The sequence below is a fragment of the Aspergillus bombycis genome (genome assembly GCF_001792695.1).
Source record: "Aspergillus bombycis strain NRRL26010 chromosome Unknown contig00126, whole genome shotgun sequence".
NCBI lineage: Eukaryota > Fungi > Ascomycota > Eurotiomycetes > Eurotiales > Aspergillaceae > Aspergillus > Aspergillus bombycis.
Genome location: NW_019170128.1, coordinates 441 through 21,371, shown reverse-complemented (window position 1 = coordinate 21,371; position 20,931 = coordinate 441). Strand labels below are relative to the sequence as shown.

General features: G+C 48.8%; 8 protein-coding genes across 8 annotated transcripts; 5 read left to right on the top strand and 3 right to left on the bottom strand.

The window, feature by feature from the left end:
• Positions 1–327: 327 nt before the first annotated feature.
• On the bottom strand, positions 328–1,585 carry ABOM_010324 (Zn(II)2Cys6 transcription factor; the record flags this gene model as incomplete). Its single annotated transcript, XM_022537452.1, has 2 exons — positions 328–1,431; positions 1,499–1,585. 2 exons carry the CDS (start codon positions 1,583–1,585, stop codon positions 328–330), a joined length of 1,191 nt encoding a protein of 396 aa, XP_022384654.1.
• A 1,491-nt stretch (positions 1,586–3,076) lies between these two features.
• ABOM_010323 (glycosyltransferase) lies at positions 3,077–5,305 on the top strand (the record flags this gene model as incomplete). The annotated part of the gene is made up of 10 exons (XM_022537451.1): positions 3,077–3,210; positions 3,276–3,436; positions 3,496–3,753; positions 3,807–3,915; positions 3,976–4,323; positions 4,386–4,536; positions 4,592–4,697; positions 4,763–4,869; positions 4,926–5,067; positions 5,124–5,305. The coding sequence occupies 10 exons, from the start codon at positions 3,077–3,079 to the stop codon at positions 5,303–5,305; spliced, it is 1,698 nt and encodes a 565-aa protein (XP_022384647.1).
• Positions 5,306–7,482: 2,177 nt separating this feature from the next.
• Positions 7,483–7,827, top strand: ABOM_010322 (ubiquitin-like protein; the record flags this gene model as incomplete). The annotated part of the gene is made up of 3 exons (XM_022537450.1): positions 7,483–7,505; positions 7,566–7,671; positions 7,735–7,827. The coding sequence occupies 3 exons, from the start codon at positions 7,483–7,485 to the stop codon at positions 7,825–7,827; spliced, it is 222 nt and encodes a 73-aa protein (XP_022384648.1).
• A 610-nt stretch (positions 7,828–8,437) lies between these two features.
• Positions 8,438–9,322, top strand: ABOM_010321 (aminoglycoside phosphotransferase family protein; the record flags this gene model as incomplete). The annotated part of the gene is made up of 1 exon (XM_022537449.1): positions 8,438–9,322. One exon carries the CDS (start codon positions 8,438–8,440, stop codon positions 9,320–9,322), a length of 885 nt encoding a protein of 294 aa, XP_022384649.1.
• A 672-nt stretch (positions 9,323–9,994) lies between these two features.
• ABOM_010320 (class II fructose-bisphosphate aldolase) lies at positions 9,995–10,855 on the bottom strand (the record flags this gene model as incomplete). The annotated part of the gene is made up of 1 exon (XM_022537448.1): positions 9,995–10,855. The coding sequence occupies one exon, from the start codon at positions 10,853–10,855 to the stop codon at positions 9,995–9,997; it is 861 nt and encodes a 286-aa protein (XP_022384650.1).
• Positions 10,856–11,133: 278 nt separating this feature from the next.
• On the bottom strand, positions 11,134–12,613 carry ABOM_010319 (putative oxidoreductase; the record flags this gene model as incomplete). Its single annotated transcript, XM_022537447.1, has 3 exons — positions 11,134–11,694; positions 11,756–12,249; positions 12,331–12,613. Coding segments are annotated over 3 exons (1,338 nt in total), but the record flags the coding sequence as incomplete, so codon positions are not given.
• Positions 12,614–14,549: 1,936 nt separating this feature from the next.
• On the top strand, positions 14,550–18,030 carry ABOM_010318 (sensor histidine kinase/response regulator; the record flags this gene model as incomplete). The annotated part of the gene is made up of 3 exons (XM_022537446.1): positions 14,550–17,606; positions 17,657–17,765; positions 17,813–18,030. 3 exons carry the CDS (start codon positions 14,550–14,552, stop codon positions 18,028–18,030), a joined length of 3,384 nt encoding a protein of 1,127 aa, XP_022384644.1.
• A 337-nt stretch (positions 18,031–18,367) lies between these two features.
• Positions 18,368–19,708, top strand: ABOM_010317 (trichothecene 3-O-acetyltransferase; the record flags this gene model as incomplete). Its single annotated transcript, XM_022537445.1, has 1 exon — positions 18,368–19,708. The coding sequence occupies one exon, from the start codon at positions 18,368–18,370 to the stop codon at positions 19,706–19,708; it is 1,341 nt and encodes a 446-aa protein (XP_022384646.1).
• Positions 19,709–20,931: the final 1,223 nt, after the last annotated feature.

The following is a 20,931-nucleotide window of genomic DNA, read 5'->3' as shown; positions in this document are numbered from 1 at the left end:
TCGCCATAGAGGGCTGTTGATGCACCCTCCAGCGTGCAGTATGGCTGAAATTTGGTCTGACCTGGAAACAAATCCACAAGCCTCACGGACGAAATAAAAAACAATGGCATTCTTGCTGGTACCCAGGGCTTGCATTGGTTGTATTTGCAATTACTCAATCTCACGGCTGAGAATGCAAGGTCGAATGAGCCATACCTCAAAAGTACCAGAGGATCTGGGAGGGGAGGAATTAATCGAAACACGGCGAGAGAAATTCGATTTCATGAGTTTGGCCATTTACCGACAATCAGAACTAGAAAAACTCCTTTCTTGAGCGAATGCGGGATATCACATAGGCGGAAGAAAGCCAATTTGCTCCATCGGCCAACGAACCCAAACACGATGTGTTGGACTGAGTTGATCATAGATCTGCGAAAGAAGATGAGTACTCCAGCCTTTCATACACCACATCCACTCTAACTGATGCAGTAGTACGCAGAAGTAACCCAGAATGACCAAGGCCAAGGGCTCGTAGTTCTTTAGTAGTACTAGGAAGTCATATGGCACATGTATTAGCCAGACAAAAACATCCGCTGTCTCAAGGCGCAGGCCATGCTCCAAGCACATCGCGTATGATCTGTTCATTTCATCAAGCGTGCCAATATACATATGGACCATGTGTTGATCCTGGACCTCAGTCAGGATAAGCTGGCGTAGTTCCTCTAGAGCGTGATGTCGGCTGGTGGTTGTAAACTTCCGATGTTGGGCCCGTACGCTGAACATCGACGCTAATGGTCCCCTCTTGAGCGACTCGTCGGCAAAGTCGAGGATAGTCCCGGTACCTCGGATGAGCAGGAGCCAGTCCGCAATATTGTTGTTTTCTAAAAGGAAGAAGTTACCCAATTTGAGCGGTTTCGCACAGCTGATGAATGATGACAAGGCGGATAAAAGGAATAATGGAGCCGAGTTATCCGGGCCGATGTTTGCCATCTCGGGAGTAGCCAACTTCAGTGCTGCTTCATGGTGAGTGTTCACCTGTGTGATGTAGAACTGCGTTTGATCTGGACGCAAAGTCGCCAAATGTAGGGCTGATACAGCTAAAATTGCTCGAAGAGTGTATGGTGCGGTAAACCCAATCCGAGGGACCTCGACTCGCCAGAATGTTTGCAAGAGTGGATGGAGCGAGAATGTGTAGGCGGTTGAAGTGGTATAATGGTGCAGTAGCTCTAAATCTGGGATATGCAATTCAGAGCTAGCGGCTGCCTGCAGTTGGCTGTAACCCCCTGGGGAACTAGAGTGGATCGCCCCGGGCGTACATAGGGGCGTTATAGTCCGACTACGGGGTGATAGCTGGTTATCATTTGAGGTCGAGCCCTTCGTCTGGGAGACAGCAAAAGAACAGTCCACTTCATGCCTCCTGCAGTTGCCACAAGTCGGTTTCTCTTCCCCACACTAAGGTGGGATCAGCCGCTCCACTATCACATGATATCCTTTTGCACTCAGAGGCTGATGTACATACCTTGACCTTTCTTTGCTTACATTGTTGGCAACCGGTCCGTGACTTCTGATGGGACCGGCGCCCTTTCAATCCGGACCCGGTTCGCATACTGTTGGTGTCTTGGAATTGGTGGGAACGATGATTTCCAGCCTTCGTGCGCGCTCACTCGTAGTCTTGCAAGCAGCTTGGCTATGGATTGAGGATATTGGCATGGTAACAGCAGACAAGTACGTTGAGGGCAGCCAACGAGACGTTCCTTAACGATATGGGCCACAACGGCAAGTTAAGGTCCGAAGCCGAATACGAACCCGACAAGCTTATTCACAGACCCACTCTCTTGGGCCAATAGAATTGACTCCTTTGGATATCTACTTTCTGAAAATAGTTCATCGAGTTCCAGAATTAAAGTCGTTCGGTTTCAGGCCAAGACGCGACAAAGGCATAGTCAACCACTGTAACTCATATATTGGGAGCAGAATGGCGGATCTACGCTGTCTTTTTCTTTATGCTTTGTTCTTGTTACTTCCTTCTTACCTGGCAGACTTTGTCCTTCACGAGAGGATGAACACCAGAGCCCGATCGACTTCCACTAGCTGAATCTTTACCCTAGTTGAAGTTTTTCTGAACAAGAAAAATGACAGATGAAAAATATGGACTAATGCACGACAGTGACCAGCCACCGCATGATAGTCCCGATCCACCGCCAGCGTATTCACCTCGGGCTTCTTCGATTACTTCCTCCGAGGCCTCTTTATGGACGGTGGAGCCGGATTTCGAACCCGATTTCACAAATACTTTCCAACAAGGGAGTGACTGCGCTACATTTTGTGGTACAACTTCTACGGCTACGAATAGTGGAATGCCTGGATAGAATTGCTAACATTCTTTGTGCCATTTCCAAAGAAAATCGGCAGCCTAGCACTGATCTAGGATCCGGGTCGCGTATATCGGCATTCATTCAAGCATTTCTGCGACCGAAAGCGCAACCACGGTTGATAAGTCTGCGATCTGATTCACAAGCCCTGCCAGAAGATGGTCTATCCGATAGACAACTGCGACCGGAGCTCAGAGGGGCACCCCTAGACATTGTGATAATGGTCGTTGGAGGTAGAAGCTCCACGTGCTGTTCTGCCCATTTGACTCATCACTAAATAATGGATAAAACAGAGAATATCGAGCCGTTTGTTGCAGTTGGTACACGACTGCTTCAGGACTTACATCGGGTTCGGATTGCTGCGCATGCTTCATGTGAATCCTTGGTAAAAGGCCAAGGCCTTGACTTTTTCGCGATTAGCCACGATATGATCCATCCGATGGCATGTATTTGGACCTATACTGCCCCGGAGAAACTGCCTGACTGACGGTATTCACCAGAGTGACATCGGTAGTTCTGGAGGGAGAGGTGGACCTAATAGGATGAACGAGGGTCTCGGTTGCATCAAGGATTCACTATATCAAAGCTATCACAACTCATGGAGAGCATGCATTGCGTTGTACAAAGGTGAAAGCCGGTCCTTCCTCGCAGACGCGATCATTGCGAATCCGTTGGCCCACGCGCATATACATTGTGCTGAGCGACTTTCAATTCCTCTGCATATCATGTCGACCGTGATTTGGAGTCCGACAAAGAAGCTTCCTCATCAGTTGGCCCATATAGAAGGGAGTGAAGCCATGGACCAAAGCACAGCAAATCTTCTGTCTTATGCGCTCATCGAGGAGACCATCTGGAACACGTGAGTTTATGATACTGAGGGGGGTTCGGTATTATTGCTTAGAACTAATGGCGTGGTGAACTCAGCATCATCGATCCCATAAACCGATTCCGGCAACATGTCCTAGGCTTCAACAGCATCTCATCAGCTACCGGGGGAAGACTCATAATTGACAACGAGATTCCCCATACCTATTTCTGTCCGGAAGTGCTTGTTCCAAGACCAAGTGATTGGGATAATATGATTGGTATGCCAATTAATTCGTCCACCCGTTGTGAAGACCGACCGATCGCTGATGGTGGGCAGATGCGTCCGGCTATGTATTTACAGATGAGGAAGCACAATATAGCCCGGCGCACGACCTGAGCGACTTCATCCAGTCTGGCTCACCGCCGATATACTTCATGGTGCAAGAGCACACCATGGAAAGCCCAGGTATGCTGACACGAGCCATACAGGATACCGTAAAGCACGGCTTTCGTGTCATATTGTCACAAGACTGCCGTGATATTTGTAGGATTCTAAATGACGATAACGTGCTCCTGGTCGAGAATATCCCTCATGGTACGTATAACATAGCACTAGCCAGACAAATTCTAACGCAAGTCAACATACAGCATGGCTTCTACCGCAGGTTGCCGCTGTTGTCCACTCAGGAAGTGCAGAGCAGAGCGCACTGGCCTTACAATATGGAAAGCCAAGTGTAGTAATCCCGCATACAACAGAGTACGCCCACTCCAAAAACAGAATGTTTCGCATTCCAATCACACTAACATACATCCATAGTCAGCTATCACGAGGTATAAGCCTTTCCTCCGTTGGTGCAGCAGCTGCACCGCTCACGAATAACGTGCTTTCTTCCGATGCATTATACCAGGCACTAGAATTCTGCCTTCGTCAAGATATGCAAGAGTCAACTCGTGTTGTTCAAAGGCAGGTCCACGATGAATCAGGTCTTGAGAGCGCTATTCAAGCATTTTATCGTTGGTTACCACCGCAGGTCCAGAAATGCGACATCACGCACCAGAACATGGCTATGTATCAGATCTGGAATAAGCCATCGTCGAGGATCTCTCCCGAAGCAGCCGCAGTTCTGCTGGAAGAGCGGCTCATAAAGCAGACTGATATTGTGTTGTGAGCTTGTCCCTTACGAAAGGAACCATACCATGTTCACTTCTGACGGCGACAATTTGTAGGATCACCCGCCGGACTTACAATATCCAGTGCGAAACCTCAAAGCCTTTTGAAGGTACTACAAGGGGTTATTGGAACGGGGCCACGATTGCTGCAAAGAACATCGCCACGGCCTCGGATTTGGTTAGCATGCTGCCCGGGATGCAACGCAAGGTGAGAGCTTTTGGTAATTGGACGGTCTTCTGTATGAATGACTAAAATGCGGTAGAGCGACGACAGCAGTGTAGAAAAGTCGAAGAGAAAGAATCTGGCCAAGGGCGTTGGTATCGGTACGGCGAGATTCTTTGGAAACGTCGCTCTGCTTCCTTTCACAAGTGAGATTCTTCAACACCGTTCCTTACCTCCATAGATATCTTGCTGACCGGGCTTTTCATTTCAGGCACCGCACTGGTCGTTAATACCGTTGCATATGGTGTGAAAGGGGTGAAGGGAGCCAAAACACTAGATAAAGAGAGTACTGTAGCCGATACAGCAGCATCATACCATGTATGAGACATTTCCGACCTTTTTATGGAATATGACCACTGATAGTATCTATACAGGAGTCCGAATTCCCGCCGAGCGACAACCCTCGCATTGAAGCATACCGGTCGCGCCCATCCGCAAAGCAGGACTACGGTATAATAAACTGCACTACAGGACTAAGGAATCAAGTCAATCTAAATACAAGCGACTTCTCCACAAGTAAGGCAACCAAGAGATATATGCACATGTTGTGCCTGAGCGACACTAACACACAGCAGAGCCAAGAACAGAGAAACACAACAAACTACCGTCATCTGTTCTGATCAAGCAAATCCAAGCCAGGGATGAAGAGCATATTGAAGCTATCTGTCGCAGACACCTTGACCGCGGGTTCAAGAACCCGATGCTCAAAAATCCGGATTTCAGGCGACTCGTGATTAATAAATATCAGGGCTGAGGGTCAGCATAGACTACTGGACTGAAGATACTTTCCATATGTGTGTCTAATCCCGAGAAAGAATGTGATTCTCTTCATTATAGAGGTTGTCTCAACGGCGTTGTCGGTTAGAAAGTAATAGAATTGATTCAGGGAATAGCTAGCCATGCATGGAAGATGCAACGCCACTTACTGCAGATACCATAGTTTCTATTCAATACCATATCATTCTATAAGATCTACCGATGAATCATGGGGACCTGACTCCACGTGAGAGCAAGCCCGGGAAGAACTTGACGAACTGTACACTGGGGCCCATTATCATCCCTTAACCAGAGATGCGCATTTTCATGGCACGCTCTCTAATTATTGGACCTTGATACGACAAGGCGATGGACCTCCTCCACATTATCCCTATACTAAAATTGAACGTCCTACCTACCAACACCCTTCTTACCCTCGCCCGGCCAATACCATAAGCGCCCTTCCAACGCCGGACGCGCCACCAGATATACATCCAAAGCATACATTGGCCACTCAGTTGCATTCATAAAACCATCCGCTCCGGAATAAAGCCGTATATTGTGCACGAGCGTGACCATAAAGAAATCCTGGAGCACATGATAAGAGTCACTGAACTTTGGCATCGGATACACATTGTCCCTGGCTTCGCGTGGATGATGATTAGGCGACTCTGCATTATTAAGCTGGATCAAGATCCAGAAAAAACCAGTCGGATAATGGCTACAGCCTTTAGGAGTCAGTGGCCAGCATGGACCCCATTCTCAGCAATTGCGATGGCCATTAATACCGCAAGGGCCAGGGCCATTTGTCGTATATGTTCCCGGAGGAAATGTATCGGGCACCACAACCCATGGATTGGGCTATTGGGAATTGTATTAGATATGCTATGGAGCGATGGTTATGACACATTTACTGAGACATCCCAGAACCATGAAGCTCCCGTCCCAAGCCTGCCTTGCAACTACTTGAAACGCGTGTATACCTGCTAGTGTGGTCTAAGCGACTACACCAATGATCGCTAAAGGTGCGCCAGGCGTATATGGATAGTACGCTGTGGTGGCCATGTTTGTAAACGAGTAGAGGTTTGAGTTCAGAGTGAAAATGAGAGCTAGACTACTGTGTTGCTGCTTTCCTGTGAGAAAGAGTGATCGATCATGTATGTAGAGAGGTGAGTAGAAGTTGAACTTCTATGGCATCTGTACTCCTGGTATGATCTTCCGAGTTGGAGGCAACTACGAACCCTGATATCATGATTATCCTGCAGGGATGTTGCTTCCTGTGTGCGTAGAAAGCTCCACCTATATTGGGGCAGGTTTGGGAACCGAAGCTGACCTCCGCGAAAGTGGTAGACAAATCAGTCAACTCAGAAGTAGATGCGGAAGATTGTGATTCGGCGCTTGTGAGCCAGCTTTATTCAATGATCACGTAGATGCAGTGGGCGTACAGGGCATAGAACTGACAAATATTAGACCCGTGAAGATTAATACAATCCATCGATTGGCACCTTTGCACATTGCCCTAGAGATCCCGATTCAAGGCGTTTAAATGATAACTTGATCAGTGTAAGAGCTACTTGAATGGAAGGCTCTTCTTACTCTGCAGTTCACTCCAAGACACTTTAGTAGTCATAGTAAACGGACTGGACTAGCTTTTTGTAGCATACGCTTACTTCTCAGCACCTCGTCCGCTTGTGCCGTCTTAATTTCAAAGAAAAGAATGTTACTTTTGCAGCACTATTCCTAGTCCGATAATGCTATTATAATAGGATACTATTGAAGCCAAATGACTACCCAAGCGAAGCTAAAGAGGAAAGGGAAAAGGGCGATCGTGGCGGTCTCGAGCTGAGAGGGTACGACAAGATCATGTGGATCCCTGTGGAGCGGACGGAGCGATTCACTATAAAATCAAACCGCCTAGAATAGATTAGGATAGTCAGTTAGGGTAAGCCCCTAAGACCTCAGATCCCTGCCTTTTTAGGAAGCGGTATAGGCGGTCAGGTTGTTTGCCATCTAGGCGTTCGACCGCTTTAAACGTTCCCACAGCACCCTCTCGTAGTAGTTTGCAATACCAAGCCACACATTCTAAGCCCGCATCGTTCCGGTTGCTTATAAAAACCATCCGAAGGAACGTCTGAGAGATCTTCCACCAAGGCAAATCATAACAATTCAGATACAATGACCTTAATCGAAGTAACGGCGTACGCACCTTTCCCCTCCTTTTAATCAGCATTATCTGCTAACCTTATGTTAATGCCCAGTACCGACCGTTTGGGGAGAAAGTTCCACGTTAAATGCGATTCGGAAATCACCGTCGGTGAATTGAAGAAACTTTTAGGAGAGCAGACTGGGCATGACCCTAGCAAGGTATCCTCTACCCATTCTAGCAGGTATATATGGCAGGAAAAAGAAAACTGATCTGTAATTTAGATCCAACTCAAGAAGTGGTATACCATTTATAAGGATCATATAACACTCAGTGATTATGAGATCAACGATGGTATGTCTCTGGAGATGTATTAGATAGAATGAGCGTGACCAGGTCTGGCTGGCTTGCCGGAAGGTATACGTGGTAGTGCAAGGAAGGCACTATGCCATGGGGTTAGGAGAATATTGTGGGAGGGTTCCTCCTGTTGAAGCTGTTGTGGCCAGTCATATATCTATAAGAGCCGGATTTTATAGTACAATCAACTTAATGATGACGATTATCTTATGGCCACTCCAACATCTCTTAGGGCTTTACCAGGCTGAAGCTATGTGAGGCAACTCTTTTGTGTCCAGAATCCGCACAACGAATTCAACCACCGAAAGCGACTGCAGAAAATAAGGCTCACATTTCGGAGCATGTAATGTAAAGTTCACCTTTTCATTTCCCAGAAGTACAGGCAGGCGCCTTGACCTAGGGCCGGATCATACCTTCATAGTCACATTTTGGCCCGGACACCCGTGCTTACAGCCGGTCGGCATGTCGAAAACCCGACCCGCGAACGACTCCTAATGCCGAAAAACGGGGTATAGCTCGTTCTCTCTTGCTAAATAATCCTTAATCTATAGATTAATAAACCTGAACCATAGGCCGCATCCTCGACTGGCCATCAGCTATTCCATTCAGTGGGACGTTGCTCCTCCAACCATGTCATATTCTCTTCCTTATTATCGGGATGCTGCTCAATTACCGGGGCCTCTTCCTGATCAGGATGAGATTGAACAGGCAACACAAACCCTCCCCAAGAGATCAGATTATGGTGGGCGCCTGGTCGTAATCAGAGACAAGTATGTCGTGAAGTACGGCCCGCTTGTGACAGAAAATGAGGGATATGCTCTTCTTTTTGTCGAAAGCCGACTCAATATCGCAGCGCCACGACTTTACGCCATGTACTACAATCAGGACACTCTGTATATCGTGATGGAATACATCCCTAGCGTTTCTCTAGGGATGGCGTGGCCCTCGCTTACTGAGAAAAATAAAACTTCAATTGTTGGACAATTGCGATGTATCTTTGATCAAATGAGAGCTCTACCACCCCCAGGATTTTACGGCAGTGTTAATGGAGGACCCGTTCCCCATAGGTATTTCTATTCTCGTGAAAATGACCCTGCAGTTACCGGCCCTTTTCAAACGGAAGAAGAATTCGGAAAGGCCATCGTACTTCGCTCACAAGCTATGTGGAGCGAATCAAATAGGCACAGCTTTCTCTCCGACTATCTCGCTCGCCATCTCCCATTGGTACTTCGTGATCATCCGCCTATGTTCACCCATGGAGATATCTACAGAGAGAATGTTCTTGTCAGAAAGATCGTTAATCCCATCACAAATGATGAAGAGGAAGAGTATAAAGTAGCTGCTCTTGTGGACTGGGAAACGGCTGGATGGTATCCTTCGTATTGGGAGTACGCTCATATCTTCCCCCTATTGCAATGGATTGACGACTGGCCGGCATATGTTGAGAAGATCATTGACCCCTTGCCGCTGGAGGGCGCCATGATGCGGGTTGTCTTTAGTGACCTGGAGTTCTGATGTGAGATAGTACCATGTTGATCCTAGCGTCCTTTGTCCGGTCACAATGAAGGGCCCGATCGCTTGATATCCGTTATATCCCGACCTAGAGCTGCATGGTTGGGCATTGGATGATGCTCCGGGAAGGGTTGATTTTATTTTTTTTTTAAATAAATGGTAATATAGCTTTTAGGCGTACTTAAAATTGGAACCTGATCTGGGTGAACTCTTGTCGGTGCTATTGCGGTTGAATGGACAGCCGAGCCGAGTGGACACCCGAGCTCTAGTGGCGTCGGCCATCGGCCGATGTGCGATCTATAATAGACTCATCTAAATGAAGTATGCGGTATTTGGGACCTTCACCTCGCACTTCGTACGTGATAGCCCTCGCTCTATTTCGAGAGGGTAGCCGAGGTAACCGAAAGAGAGCTCTGCCGAGAGAGGCTGGAGCTTTCAATCCGTAATCGCAAAGCGTTATGTTCTAAGATCTTCTATGTACTGGGTTCTGGGAATAGATTATGACGTCTCAGACTTAGATTCCTTCTCATCAACAAGGTGATTCATGACTAGATATTTATTGTGTCTCTAGCGGGCCTATAGTATGTTTTTTTAATCAATTGAGAAGGGAAGCGAACGAAAACAGTTTCAAGTATCCGACGATATCTTTTGCTATCTATGCTCTTACAAACAAAATCAAGGGTATCTCCCAGTCGACTTCAACATATCCATACACCTCTCCACAGCCTTCTGCATCTCATTCGTAGCTTCCTCCAACAAAGCTGTCAATGGCACCCTTCCAGCCTTCTCCCTCTGCACACGCACGTACTCATTATTCAGCACCTTGTTAATGTTAATCTTGGAAACACCGCACTCGATGCACTTGGAAAAGATCTCCTCCGTAAATGGATCAGCTCCATGCAGCACCAACTGGACTTTATCTCCAACCGTATCATGAATGCGTTGCAACCGGTCATACTCCAACTGAATGCCGCGGGGCCCATACTCGCCATGGACATTTCCAAACGCAGGCGCCAACCAATCGATCCCCGTATTCACAAATTCAATGCTTTCCTCCGGTGTGGTCAACAATCCTTCCAGATCGGCTGTGTCCGCAACTCCATCCTCTCCGCCCTCGATCCGTCCGGGCTCCGCTTCTGTCGCAATCCCCCGCTCATGACAATACGCGACTAGCTCTCTCGTGAGGGCGAGGTTCTCCTCCTTCTCGTAGTGTGACATGTCAACCATGATACTATCGAACCCGCCCAGGTCTGCCGCATAGCGGATAATCTCCGGTGTTTGCGCGTGATCCATGTGCACGGTGATCGGCACGGAGGCCTTGCGCGCGGCCTCGGCGGCGGCGTGTACGAGGAGTCCGTCGGCGTAGTGGATGGCCCAAGGGAACAGGAGGATCATCGCTGGCGAGCGCTTGGCTTCGGCGGCGCGGACAGTGGCTAGGATGCCCTCGAGGTTGTAGCAGCACATTGCGGGGACGCCATAGTGGTTTGAGGCGGCGTGGTTGAGGATATCGAGGGCGCGATTGTTGGAGAGAGACATCTTGAATGGCTTTTGTTTGTGTCTCCCGTTCAAGACAGATCAAGTACGACAAGGAAGGTGATTATCAGAGACCAGATAGTGGAACATTGGGTTTATTATATGTATTGTCGCAAAGCATATGAAAGGCGATGCGATGGTGAACCCCCACTCGCTCCGATCTCCGACCCCGGAGTTCCTCCGACTGACGTCAGGGGTCCATGTGCCTGAATTGCTACTCGTATATCCATAACATAATCCAAACTCGGTATCTCGTGAAAAACTAACACTTTAATTACAATCTACTCCGTTCCAAATACCTTGATGACACTAGTCGCACCCTCGGCTCCCAACCCAGCCCTCCGAGCAGTGAAAAGCACATTCAGTGCCGCATTGCCCAAATGCAATGGACAATGCAGATCCCTGGCTTGTTGTACCACCGCCTCTAATCTTGTGATAGCCTCGTCAACTGTTTGTGATCCGGCGGGTGCCTCCTTGCCGATCTGCCCCTTGATCATTTCCAGACCTTTGGTCATAAACATCTTGCTAGCGCCCGCGGCGGCGCTGACAAGCTCGTGGAACTGCGCGAGATCGACCTTGAGGTATCGCGCAAAGGCAACGGCTTCCGCAGCAGCGACCAGGTTGACACCCTGCATCAGGTCTAGGACCAGCTGCAGCGCAGCGCTCTTATCTTCCGCAGATGCCGTTACAGAAGCGATAGGAGTGGGGAAGTATTGGCGCACCATGGCCGAGTCATCCTTAGGTCCATACCCCTGTAGTAAAGCAGAGATATAGATCTGTTCAGCAGCGGTACAGAGGGGTATCGGGAACCGGTGTTGGCGGGCGGAGGTGGTAATAATACCCTGTACAATCGTCAATATTCCCCCCATACTCCACATTCCCAATGCTGAAGTGAGTACTTACCGCATCCTTCAGGATAATAGTCAACGCGCTAGCACCAGGATTCCAGTCCTCCTCCACCATGCGTGGAAACCGATTCTCGTGCATCCACGTCCACGCATCAGATCCAATGATCTTATCCGCCGTCTCGCGCGCATCCAGACCCAGTTGCGCTGCCAGTCCCATGGCCTCACTGGCCCCGAGGATGTGGATAGCTGCCAGAACCTGATGTACCATTTTCATGTTACTTCCTGCTCCAATGCCCCCAGGCACAAGGTACAGTTTACTCGGCGCGGACATGGTCTGTAGCAAGTCGCGGCCGCTTTCAAGTGCCTCGTCTGTACCGCCTGCCATGATGGAGAGCGTTCCGTCCGCGGCGCGTTTGGCACCACCGGAGACGGGACTGTCGATGAAGAGGATATCGCCGCGGCCGCGGGATTGCAGTTCTGCCGCGACGGACTGGGCGTAGGAGGCGGGGACGGTGGAGCAAAGGAGGAGGGTGGCATTTTGGGGGAGGTCTAGATTGCATTGTTAGCACTTTACGATATGCTTGTTATAACATAGAGATCGTATAGCGGGGGTAAGAAGGGAGTAGATACATTGTACAATGCCCTCATCGGCGAACAAGACCGATTGCACCTGAGGCGCGGATGCAACCATGCACACGTAAAATGACTTTCCCTCTGCAGACTCCCGCAGTGATGCTGCAGGAATTCCCCCGACTGCTTGGAATCGTTGTACTGAGGCAGGGAATACGTCAAAGCCGTGGACAGGGTAACCTTCGTGGACAAGGTGAGTGGCCATGCCGAAGCCCATGGCTCCTAGGCCCACGAAGCCAATGGTAGGTTTGGACATGATGACAGTGAGTGACAAGTAGATATTCCTGAATTATTCAATTGTCTTTCTGAGAATACGCGTAGCCTACATGGGATTCACAGCGGTTAATAAAGAGAGACAATCCATTCGGGAGTCGCTTTCATGGCCGAAGGCGTCAAGTGGGATGTTCGTGGGGGTGTCGGAGTTGTGCCGATGTCTCTTTTTGTATCGCGACTTTTGGCTAATTTCGAGCAATATACCCGGGGGCGATAGCCATCATGTGGTATAGATTGGAGCTTTGTTACCCTTCGCAGTTTCTTTCAAATGCTGAATAAAGAGGTTAATGTGTTCATGCCCATAGCATCCATTATTTAAACAGAACTGATACTTCACGACGGTCGCGATCTCCACCCCGCACTCGTATTGGGCCTTCTCTTATCATTGCTACTCTATGTAATGCGGACTTCGCAATTTCCACGTGAGCTGAACGCTTTCACTTTCATCTAGTAGATGCCTCCAGATCGTTCACATTCAGGAGATATGCTAGGCCCGTGAGGATGCAAAGCCTGTTAACCACATGCCCAGTCCCTCTTCCCATCGTCTCAGACCTGTTTCTGAAATGATAAACACCGATCAAGTGGCAGTTGCTCCAGAAAGGAAAACGATACCTCTATCTACATGGATCCGTGAGGTCTTGCAGATAAAATAACGCTAGCACTTTTCGCCGCATAAGAACGTGATCATAGACGTCTTCCCTTACTATCACATCAGAGGATATCTTCCATCGCGAGTACAAATCTATGTCTCGGCCACTGACATCTTACTAGCATGACAGACACCTCCTTCGCAAATCCCAGCAAGGAGACATGGAAAGTCCGATACAGAATGACATAAAGGCAATCAAACAAGATAAAAATCTGTTCCGATGAGTTGTACAGTCCCAACACGCTGTCCATACTTCAAAAGTTCTGGTTTGTACCAACCAAGTCGTCGGCTCAGACATCGTCTGCAAGTACGGGAGTGGGATAAAGGACAGTGTCCTCACATCCTACAGTGTAGCATCTCTCTGACTGCAGACGAGGATCGTCAATGTTTAGAGAACAAGGCGTGGACTCATGTCGCTGTTGTCAAAAGGACTTCTGTCATCAAAGGAATAATTCAATTTGGAGACAGATTCCGCCCGCTATGGTCATCCTTCATGATCCGACCATGAATGAAACCGGCGACCAGCAATCATTCCACCGTGTATGACCAATAGACCGAGATCTCAAGTCCATACTGCTGCAAATTGCGACAATAACATCCACCTGGCTCGATTTATGCTCCTTAGTATTTCAGGGACTTTTGTGTCGCGCTGGCACAATCAGACGAGAGTGTCATCCATACAGTGACTATAACGTGAGAACACGATGAGCTTAAGTTCCCCCAGCTTATGGAAGAAAACGAAGTCGGGATAGAGTCGAGAATATAGTAATGAACAAGTACATCACTCTGTACTTGTGTGATGGATCAATTGAATAGAAATCCTGTTCTATACTGTACGCAGTAGGGATAATATGTTAACGCGGGAGATGATCGGCAGTTGCCTGCACGTAATGAGGACTCAGGATCGTACGATGAGCGTATTAGATTGCATAGTTTCCCCTGTGATCTCAAAACCTGAATTATGTACTGGCTTAGTACTCCATTTAATGTGCCTGGATTAATTTATCTGGGAGTTTTCATTTGTCGATTACGACACAACTACTGCCGGCACGGCGGGCCGCCAATAACCAGGCAGAAATTCGGAGTGGGGAGCCTTAGCCATGGTCCAGGCTCCGAGCTGTCGAGCTCAACCAGAACGTTGCCACTTCCAACCTTTCCACACACATTCGTTCTCTTTTGCTGCTGCCACAATGTTCGCTCCGCTTCTTGTTATTTACACACATCCATGCTGTGGCTTGGTTCCTCGAGAAGATGTCCGCCAGAGACTCCTCGCCTCATCCCCCGCGGCGGGGGAAACATGCGCGGCGCAACGAGCTTTTTCGTGAGAGAGAAGCGCACCAGTATGACCATGCTCACCAAACATTGTTCGGAGCACTCATCTGACCTTGTGAATCGCTACAGGTACCTACCACCCCATAATTCCTCGTCCGAAAAAGCGTCATCATCAGATATCCTAACCAGCCTTGCTCAGCTGACTGCCCTGCAAGTGGGTGCCGAGCGTGTTGTTATTTCTCTATGCGACCGCAAGACGCAGTATGTCTTGGCTGAGACACCAACAATCGATCGCAACAAACGTGAATGGCGTCGTGATAATACCGCACCGTACCACCACGCTATGATTGCGTTCATCGAAGACAAGAGGGATTGGTTCTTGGTCGCGGACCTTGCGCATGATTCGCGATTTGATGCCTATTGGTCAACACTCTCCAGGAATCCCTCCTATCTTGCAGTCCCGGTCCGAACTCCCGCTGGCGTCGCCATTGGGATTATCGAGTTATATGGGAGCGCCAAAGGCAATGAAGTAGATGGCAAACAGTCCCGGCTTCTTCAAGGTCGGGCGGGTACTGTGCTGGACCATCTGGCTACATTGCGAACAATGCGTGAAGAGCATCGAGGCGAGAGAATGATCAAGGCGTTGGGCGCCTTTATGGGAGGGAAATCGGATATCGAGGAATGGTTGGTCTCCAGCCATCCTGGGCGGCAACCTCCCGTCTTTGAACCGTCCAGATACCTTGATCCTGTGACTTCCATCCATCTTGCCAACAGTCAGAAGACGCTAGATATACCTCCGTCCCATATTCCACAAACCGAACTGGGCATCCCATTGCGCGGTCGTCCAAATTCCTATCGCTCCCGATCGCCCCCACGCCGAGCACGGCGAGGGTCTCTGACTTCCGAAGAGACATATTCGGTTCTTCACCGGGCATCGACTTTAATTCGACAGGCCCTGGATGTGGATGGCGTTGCATTCTTGGACATTAGCGCGTTCAATAACGAGCGCCATGGTCTCTCATTCAACGCGTCGAGCAATTCACGTTCCCGATCCCCGGATATAGCCGAGGACGAACGTTCGGCGGGCCATGTGTTGGGATGTTCTACAGTCTGGGGTGACAATCAGGATGTAAACGTTTCGACATCGCTTTTGGGAACTTTGGTCCAACGTTATGGAAGAGGCGGTATCTTTCATCTTGGTGAAGACACGCTTTCGCCTTTGAGCGACGAGTATTCGTCGGACATCGACGGGTCCTGCTCTTCGCTAGAAGATATGGCGTCGAGTTACTATGGCATTGACATGCGTCAGATTGCTCAAACGTTTTCCGAGGCGACCAGTATTGCATTTTTTCCTCTGTGGGATTTTCAACAAAATAAGTGGTTTGCGGGTTGTTTTGCCTGGACAAAAGATTCTGGGCGTCTCTTTGCTGAGTCCACAGATCTAACGTATCTTGCAGCGTTCAATAACAGCGTCATGGCAGAAGTTTCCCGTCTAGATCTGCGAGCTGCGGATCGCGAGAAGGCTGATTTTATCTCGTCAGTGTCACACGAGTGGCGATCTCCCCTCCATGGTATACTCACTATGCTTGATATTCTTCAAGAGAGCAAGTTGTCGAATGTCCAACAGTCCTTGATTGACATAACCATGAACTGTGGGAAAACCCTCCTTGATACGGTCAATCATGTATTAGATTATGCCAAAATCAATAGCATTCTTGGACCAACGACGCTTGATCGACCGCTAGAGAATGCTGAAACACCTCAAGCATCCCAATTTAATGCTCCTGCTTTGATCGATCAGGTGAATATGGCTACATTGGTCGAAGAGGTGGCTGGAGCGCTCCTCGCCAGCCAAGACTATATGGGACGTAATGCGGAGGCCCTTTTCTCTCCCACAAAACAAACGGCCGACCGGCCGTTTCGCGAGTCAAATATCCCCAATTCAATTCCTAGGGCGATTTTTGCGATCGTGGATATTGAATGTCGGGATGGCTGGGAATGCCGTGCCTCTGCTGGTGCCTGGCGGCGGATTGTACTGAATCTCCTTGGCAACGCCCTGAAGTTCACGCCATCTGGGTTTGTTCAGGTAAAGCTTCAACATGACACGGTTAAGGTCGGACACGAGACCCTACCGGCTATTCTCCTCCAAATAAGCGATTCGGGACGGGGAATCTCACCCGACTTTTCCTTCTCAAACCTCTACACGCCATTTCAGCAGGAAGATTCTCTCTCGCCAGGTATTGGTGTTGGACTGAATGTAGTCTATCGTATCGTACATTCGATGGGTGGACTGATAGACCTAAAAAGCGAGCCTAATCGAGGAACGGTGGTCAGCGTCCTGCTACCTATAACCCCAACCTCGCGACCGTCTTCACCTTCCATTCCGTATGGGGATCTACGCGAGAAATTGCGAGGAAAAACGATCTCCTTATTTCCCAATAGCTCCAAATACGGAGACCTGAAGATAGCCCCGGAGATCTTTAGTACAATGTTGCTCAGTATGGAAAGGATGATCACTCAATGGTTTGGGGTGCCTGTTCTTACACCTAATGAACGGGACCGCGAACATCCGGACATTTTCATCATTACTGAGCATGAATACCGCTATGGCGAGGCTGAAGAAAGCGTAGCCACTTATTATAGGAAGTCAAAAGCCCGGAAAAATCCAAAAACCTCGTTTCCCAAGATTGTCCTCTGTACGCATGCCCATAGTTGGTTCAATGAGCCCCGGGACCCCCAAGAGCCTGTGGTGTTTCTTCAGCAACCGATTTCCCCCAAGACATTAGCTTCTGCTTTCATGAGCTGTATTGAACAAGGGACTCAATTGCGTGATGCAGGTGTCGACATGGTGCATGAACCAACCACAGTCAATCTTGACGAAACGTGCCGACGCCGGTTGCAAACCGCCCCGTCTATATCACCAGAAGGTGAAAAGCAAGATCACAAGCAGTCGGATGAAAATAACGGGTTTGTCCACGAACGAGAACCCACAAACAACCAGGACTCTATATCACTCAATGAGAAGGACCCAACGAATCAATGCAAGGTTCTCCTCGTCGAAGACAATGACCTGAACCTCAAGGTATGAACGAAACGATGCCCTGTGTACTACCTTGTTGACCGTCAGGCCAGATTTTACAAACTACTATGAAGAAAGCCGGGTTTGCTTATGAAAGTGCTGTAAACGGGCTTGAAGCAGTACAGAAAGCGGAGAGTGAGACCTTTCACGCCATTATCATGGGTAAGATAGCACTCTTCCGCTTTGTAGCACCTTTATTAACTGGTCAGATCTCTCGATGCCCGTCATGGATGGTGTAACCGCGTCTCAGAAGATACGCGAGTATGAAAAGAGTAATTCATTGCGCCCGGTGACAATCATCGCGTTGACTGCAGTCGATACCCCGGCCATGAAGAGAGATGCAATGAGGAGTGGTATCGATCTCTTTCTCACGAAGCCAGCCAATATGAACCATCTAAAAGAGATTCTATCTTCGCTGACAACCTGATTGTTTCTCGGAGGTTTATAGTCCGAGTGACGTGGGCTATTGTTTGGATGCACCAGTTGTACCTGGCTGGGCATTCCATTATCCAGGGCCAACAGTATTAACTAGCCCCTTTTCGTGGTCCTTGGCACAGTCTAAACGAGTGCATTCAGACTTGCGCGGTTAAAACAGATTACGAACCCTAGGATCCATCTGGTATCCACAATCGCCACTTTCAAAAATACTATTGGCCAGGAGCTAATATGATTCATAATTAATCATCCCCGCATCATGAGTGGCGTTCGATTTATATATCACGATAGTGATAGACAGTCCTTCGGAAGCAGTACCATCGTGCATCATGGATGAATTACATGTCAAGCTGGACTTCCTGGGTCAGCTACCTGCCCTCAGGCTTTACACACAGATTTGCCTCTGCTTTCCTTTCGATGTCTCATCTCAGTCCGAGGTAGTCCAGACTCTACAGAAAGGCCTCGAAACACTGTCCATTAATTTCCCGTGGGTAGCAGGTCAGGTAGTCAGTGAAGGCAGCGGCCATGACAATTCTGGTGCGTTCAAAATCAAAGCACTTGGGAATACTCCACCATTGGTCGTGAAAGACTTTCGTGATGATCCCAACGTACCCACCATGGACGACTTGAGACACGCCAATTTCCCCTTTCGGATGTTAGACGAGAACATCATTGCTCCTCGAAAAACCTTGCCAAGCCCTGAGGAAGATACTGTCTCACCGGCCTTTCTTGTCCAGGCTACTTTCATTCATGGCGGCCTAATCCTCACTCTTGTTGGCCACCATAACACAATGGACATGACTGGTCAGGGCCAGGTTATCCACCTTCTTTCAAAAGCATGCCGGGGAGACACATATACAGAATTCGAGCTAGAGTCCGGGAATATAGTGGATGGCGACCTCGTTCCCCTCCTGGATGGCTCGTATGAACCCGGGCCGGAACTCGACCGTCAAATAATTAGGCCGGGACCTCAGCAGCCATCTGTACCTCCCCCAAAGTCCACCTGGTCATATTTTTCGTTCGACAAAACCTCGCTCGCTAGACTGAAATTGCTTGCTGAGCAGTCGAAGGCCTCAGAATTCATATCAACAGATGATGCACTAAGCGCCTTCGTTTGGCAATCGGTGCTTCGTGCCCGCCTGAAGCGGCTATCACCATCTCATAGCACAACATTTGGTCGTGCTGTTGACGTACGGAGATACTTTGGCATTCCTCCGACATACACTGGTCTCATGCAAAACATGGTATACCACACCGATACAGTACAAGGTCTACTCGATAAACCTCTAGGCGCCATTGCCTCACAACTCAGAACGGCAATAGACCCACAGACATCTTCTTTGCCGTCTCGCACCCGCGCGTTGGCAACATACATTAAGCGACTCGTGGACAAATCGTCCATCTCCTTTGGAGCGAGTTTTAATCCGTCGACAGATATTATGATTAGCTCGTGGGCAAGTGTCAACTGCTATGATTTGGATTTCGGATTCGGTCTTGGAACGCCAGAGGCTGTGCGACGACCACAGTTCACTCCATTTGAAGGTTTGATTTATTTCATGCCCAAGAGGCCCGACGGTGAGATTTCTGTTGCTCTCTCGTTGCGGGAAGAGGATATGGCGCGGTTAGCGGCGGATGAAGAGTTTAGGAAGTTTGGCAAATACGTCCCCTAGACGATAAATGTACAGATTATAAAGGTGCATGAGCATCACATCAGTCACCCATGGCAAAGACAGTTATGTTCATCTGTGTGTGTGACTGGGCCGTCTATCCTACATAAGTCTTAAGATGATGTTCTTACCATCATGTATATTCTTCTTGAAAGGCTGGCTGTGCCAATTCCAGTCGTACACAATGTCTATCTTCAGTACCTCGAAATAAACCCAACTAGAATAATCGAATCGGAAACAAAAAAAAAAAGGGACAGAGGGATCTTAAGGCAGACTTTGAATGTTTCCAGAGGTCGACAAGCGTGTCTATTACAACTAGAATAGAAAAGGACCTGCGAAATCTCCAAGGATAGCTTCATGTACGCGTGCTAGTGGGGATGAAACAGGATCGGGTCTTCGCTGCTAGTATCATAGCTGAGGGCCTGCGCAAGCTCCTCATACGCCTCCTACATAACCTGGATTCCCAAGGGTCTGTATGATTTTTCCAACCACCATACCTCCTGATGAGAGAGCGTAATGCCGAAAACCTCGGTGGCTGATTCGATTCTGTTAGGGCTATTGAGTTGTGGTACTCTTGGAATAACTTTTCCTCTCTGCTAATTGCTAGTACCTGTCAATGGTTTCGCATTCCGGTTCCCCAGCGAACCACTTCGCAGTCTTCGCGTCCTACTTCAACCGCCCTACCTGTACTTTTGATCGCCTTGCGAGGAGGTATCTGGCTAGCGGACCCCAGGGTCACTTAGTGCGGCGATGTGAGCTGTCTGTAAATATCAATTGATATTGTCGCTACAGCTGTAAAACTACAACCGCGCTGCTATGGACGAGGCTTATCGGCGATCCCTTATCAAGGGTCGCACTGAGCTCGAGGGCCTTGAAGCACGTCTGCATGTCGGTGACGCGGCCTGTTTGATTACTAATGTATGTATGTACATAACTAGTACCACACACGGGCTCTTGATGCCTGAGGCAGAAGAGCTTCGGTTCCTGCGGGGAACAAGCCACCAGAAGTGAGACATGTGTAGCCCGTTTAGTCGGCATCGCGAGAATTCACCACTCAACTTGTATCCCCAACCATCATCCAGAAGCATCCTCCGTCACCGGAATCCAGATAGTCAATTTAGTCGCAGCGAAGGACTAGTTGGGCGTGTGAATTATATTTACTGTTTCCGTATCTTCGTGAAAGCAACATGATGAGGGCGTCTAGGGCAGGAGCCCGGCTCCCTGTC